At 39.7% G+C, this 5,426-nt stretch overlaps 1 protein-coding gene across 1 annotated transcript in view; it reads left to right on the forward strand.

The window, feature by feature from the left end:
* Positions 1–5,426, forward strand: part of LOC101853032 (cubilin) — a gene marked incomplete at its 5' end in the record, with an annotated part of 106,878 nt that overhangs the window by 75,904 nt on the left and 25,548 nt on the right. Inside the window, 3 exon segments of the mRNA XM_035972231.1 lie at positions 1,705–1,905; positions 2,462–2,614; positions 5,222–5,343. Of these exon segments, the coding sequence (XP_035828124.1) occupies positions 1,705–1,905; positions 2,462–2,614; positions 5,222–5,343 (476 nt within the window).

A 5,426-nucleotide genomic window follows, 5' to 3' on the forward strand; every position in this document is an offset into this window, starting at 1 on the left:
GGAGGGGTGGGGGTTGGCGGACGGAGGTTCTTATCATTATGTTGCTTCACATTATGTTTTGTCTTATGTGTTAACGTTCAATGTTCTGGGCTTGTTGTTTGGTTTTTTTTAAATATTATGTTGTTCAATGTTCTGTTTTTTTCTTATCGCTTGTTCTATGCTCTGATTTTTTTTTTCAAAATCAGTTCCATCATGTTCTAAATCATAGTATTATTTATTTGATCCCTGTTCTTATCTTGCATACCTTTTTGTTTTACAATACTCTAAATTTTTGGTATCCATTTGATCCATTAATAATAATAATAATAATAATTGCATTTATATAGTGCATATCCATGCTCAAGATCATGCTCTATGTGCTTTACAACTATCATTACCCCCAGCAGACCCTCTGAGAACACTCAGAAATATACTCGGCTTTCGCAGAAGCATACAGTGCAAGCTGCGGAATTCACGCGCCCAAACACTATCAAACTGACAAGATCGTTCACTGTCTATAGCCGGGTACCCATTTCTACGTGGGTGAAGTGAGGAAAATTTGTGCAAAGTGCCTTTCCCAAGGACACAACATCGGGCCTCTGACGGGATTCGAACCCACGACCTTATGGTTGCGAGTCCGAGAGCCTAACCACTAGGCCACCGACGCCACAAATTTGTTCCATAATGATATTCTTTTTATTTTTGTTATTTGTGCCACACTCTTTTTATTTTAGTAATTTATAGTTTGTTCCATATTCTTCTTATTTTTACTAGGCTATTTATTTGTTTCTTCATTTAAATCTGTTCATCAGTTATTCACAACACTCTTCTTATTCTTTTTATTATCTATTACATCGTACCTCATAGTTTGTCTTTTGTGATGGTTCGGTCCCTCTCGTACATCGAGCTGAACTGCAGAAATTGCCAAAAACACTAATTGTTGGGTCTATAAATATGTAAAAATTTAGTTTTGCTTTATTATACTTTTGAAAGACTTTTCTGTCAGAAAATCAATTTAAGAATCTAAAAAATTTGCTGTTGTGTTTTTAAAACTGTTTTGGAGAATGTCTTTGTTCTGTGATGGAGGTATTTGTCAAATCTTTGATTGCGAATGTTTCAGTATTTTTCCTCGGACAGCAGTGAAGCATTCCAAAATTGAATTGTGCGTCATTTCGTTAAATATTGTCATATTAATTTGATATTGGTGTCATATGAATGGGAATAATGTCCTCTCTGCATCTGTTCTAAAAACTCAAATATGAAATCTGTACCTAGTAGACCAAACCATCCAGACTCGTCACATTTATTTGAAACAGTTTTCCTATTCCTTTTTCAATCCAATGTACAATGTATAAGGTACTGTTCCATAAGGTACTTTAATTCACAAAACCCAACACCCATGGGTGGTTGGCGGGTGCTCTGGTGTGATTTGCTCCTTTTTTCCTATCATACGTCTATCGTCCTAATCTCTCCTCCTTCTATTTTGTGTTTGTTACTCTCTTGTAACACCTCTAATCTTCGGCACTTATATGACCTTATTGTGTTGCGAGCACCATAAAACCTCTACTAAAACTAAAATAAAACCCATACAATTTCACCATTTCATAATTTCTATCTAATGTACGGTACTGTATCTTACACCTAAATTCACTAAACCCAAAAACCTCCCTTCTCCCTACCCCCTCCCCCTCCGTCCTCCTTTTTTTTTTCGTCTGTATATTCCAGAGTGTGGAGGATACATCGACACGGCCCCTGGCAACTTCAGCTCCCCAGGCTTCCCGTCTGCCAATTACACGCACAGTCTCAACTGTGTGTGGCGCATACACAACCCTAACATTCGTAACTCTTCCCTCCTGCTCAGACTAGCCGCGCTCAATTTGGAGTTCCACGCCGCTTGCGCTTACGACTATCTCGAGATCCGGGAAGGTAAGGAGCATTGGGGAAGAGAGAGGATGAGGTGAGGAGAAGGTGAGGGGATAGGGAGAGAGAGAGAAAAGAGAGAGAGAACAAGAGGGGAGAGAGAGAGGAGAGAGAGAGAGAAGAGAGAGAGAGAGATAAGAGAGAGAGCAAGAGGGAGATAGAAAGAACGAGACAGGAAGAGGAACAGAGACAGACAGACAGACAGACAGACAGACAGACAGACAGACAGACAGACAGACAGACAGACAGACAGACAGACAGACAGACAGACAGAGGCAGAGAGGAAGAGAAAGGCCAGATGGGTGTTATACAGTCAAAATTGTCTTATTAGACAGCCACCCATTGTCAGCAAGAAAATAACAAGTGGTTGTCTTACTCAGTTTTACTATAATGTATATAAAAAACACAAGGGAAGGGTTTGGGGGGGGGGAGGAGGAGTGAATGGAAAGCAGGGGATTGTCTTATACAGGAGGCTGTTAGAGCAGGTACTACTGCCAACAACGCCAGAAACAATTATTTTAACGCTGACGACACCGTTTTCCGCCTCCTTCTCTCCCCCCAGGCCCCTTGGTGAACTCCCCCGTCATCAAACGTTTCTGCGGAAATTCCTCGGGTGACGAGTCCATCGTGATCCCTGGCGCTGATGCCTACGTCCTGTTCCGCACGGACGGCTCCATAGCCCTGAGGGGTTTCTGGCTGATGCATCAATTCACTCGTGAGTACTTATTTATTTTCACTCATTTTTCTTTTCGTTTTTTTTTTTTGGGGGGGGGGGGGGTGTTTTGTTTGTTTGGGGTTTTTTTTATAGTTTTATTAAGTGTTTTACGCACTTGCTACACTGTAAAGTTACCTGGCGGTCTGATGCGTCGGATCTGTCAGGGGGCCCCCGTCCAAGATAAGTTTTGTCGCCTCGTCGTGGTCCTGAGTCCGACTGAATATCTCAGTGAGTCTCTCAGACGATGTCTGCCTATTTCGCGCCGGACCCTTGACGTCATCCAAGGGCGTGCCACTCCCCTAATTATCTTGTCCCCACAGTAAAGATAAAAGTCATGTCCCTTGACATCACACTACTCAATAAGGTCATAATTATAAGTGCGTTTTTTTGGTGTGTTTTTTTTTGGGGGGGGGGTTGTTGTTGGGTTTTTTTGTCTATCCTCTTATAGTGTAGCTCGTCCAACACGTAACCATGATAGCTTCTTTTCATTTACTCTTTGTGTTTGTTTTTTTTGGGGGGGTTTGTTTTGGGGTTTTTTGTTGCTGGGTTTTTTTTGTGTGTCTGTCCTCTCATAAAATAGCTCGTCCAACACATAACCATTATCTTTTCTTTTCATTTACTTTTCGTTGTCTTTTTTTTTTTTTTGGGGGGGGGGGGGTTGTTTGGGGTTTTTGTTGCTGTACTTTTTTGGTCTATCCTTTTATAATATAGAGATCGTCCAACACAAAACCATTTCTTTTCATTTACTTTTCAACGTGTTTTTTTTTTTCAATTTGGGGTTTTTGTTGTTTTTTGGGTGGGTCTATCCTCTTATAGTATAGCTTGTCCTACACAAAACCATGATAGTTTCTTTTCATTTACTTAAATCCTTTTTCTTTTCTTTTTTTTTTTTTGTTTGTTTGGGGTTTTTTGCTGTTGTTGTTTTTTGTCTATCCTCTTACAATATAGTTTGTCCAACACGTAACCATGATAGGTGAGGCAGCGTGGTGGAATCAAGCTCGTCAATTTTTGGGCATCCTAAAGCTTGTTCATTTTTCTTTATTTAGATGAAAAAAATATAAATTTATCTTGAATGCTAGTCGAGATATTTGCGAATGATAGAGGTTGGGGTCACCTGTTTTCAGAGGTAAAATTAGTGAGAAAATGGCCGCCAAAGATTAGTTATTTTTTTAGCTTAAGAGTCCGTGGTAACTGAAATTTAACATTTGTTGTGCCTTTGATCAACGTTTTTCAGAAAAATCCACACAGAAATGAGTTCTTAAATGGGTAGGAAAGGTGTTGAGCCAATAAACAAAAACTTGATAAAAATTCACAAGCCTGCAGAAAAATGAAAGTTTCTTCACTTTGATTATTTTGATGAGAGCCTGATTCCACCACAGCTGCCTCACATATTGTTTCTTTTCATTTACTTTTTATCATTTTGTTTTTGGTTTGGGGTTTTTGTTGCTGTTCTTTCTTTGGTCTATCCATGTATAATATAGCTCATCCAAGTGGGTGGTTGGCGGGTGCTCCGGTGTGGTTTGCTTCTTCTTTCCTTTCAAACATCTATCGTCCTTATCTCCCCTTCATCTTTTTTTATGTTTGTTACTCTCTTGTAACAGCTCTAATCTTCTGGCGCTCATATGACCTTATGCAGTTGCGAGCGCCGCAAAACCCCTACTAAACTAAAAAACTATAGCTCATCCAACTCAAAATCATCATATTTTTTTGTGTAGAACTTTTCATTCTATTTGAGATTTTAAATGTATGACAATCCTGATTTCTCTTTACTCGCAATATTTTTTTCAACGTTATGCTGGTGTAAAAGAGCACTTCACCTCAGCACCGAAGGCTTTTTCTGTATGTACGTCCGAGGTGGAAAATGAACATAATATTAAATTACACTACTGTTCTGGTTCAAATTTCATAATAGTTCTAATTTTACTTTTTTTTATGATGATGATGATGATATTTTTTTGGATGTTCCTGATGAAACCCGTGATCTGGCGAAGCGTGGAACTTATATAAAATGTTTTTTGGAAATTCTGCAAGTCTCAACCCTACAATGATGACGATGATGATGATGATGATTATGATGATAATGATGAAACATACAGTGAAAGCTTTGTTGCTATGGCAGTTTTTCCCCTTTAAAACTATTTCCTGATGAAAGCAGTTTAGTTAGTGTTTAACGGCACTTGCAACACAATAAGGTCATATAAATGCCAAAGATTAGAGGTGTTACAAGAGAGTAACAAACACGATAAAGAAGGAGGGAAGATAAAGATGATAGGTGTTTGATAGGAAAGAAGAACAATGATGATGATTGTGATGATAATGACGAGATTGTTGAGAACAATGTGCAGGTTTGTTACTAAACTGGAACAGAAACACACCGGACCATCATCTGTTCTGTGTGGGTGGTTGGCGGGTACTCCGGTGTGGTTTGCTCCTTCTTTCCTATCAAACATCTGTCGTCCCTATCTCCCCCTTCTTCATTTTTGTGTATGTTACAACTTTCTTGTAACACTTAATCTATTCTTCGGCAGTTATATGACCTTATTGTGGTGCAAATGCTGTGAAACTCTTACTAAAACTAAAATCTGTTTTGTATTGTGTGCTCGACAGAGTGCGGAGGAGTGCTCACAAGTCAGACGGGCGTCATCACTAGTCCCAACTACCCCAACAACTACGACCACAACGACGCCTGTTCTTGGTTGATTAGTCTACCGGAGGGCAGTCGTGTGAGGGTGAGTGTGGGGTGAGGGGGGAGAGAGAGGAGAGAGAGAGAGAGAGAGAGAGAGAGAGAGAGAGAGAGAGAGAGAAAGATAAG

Source organism: Aplysia californica, unplaced genomic scaffold (assembly GCF_000002075.1).
Source record: "Aplysia californica isolate F4 #8 unplaced genomic scaffold, AplCal3.0 scaffold00619, whole genome shotgun sequence".
NCBI lineage: Eukaryota > Metazoa > Mollusca > Gastropoda > Aplysiida > Aplysiidae > Aplysia > Aplysia californica.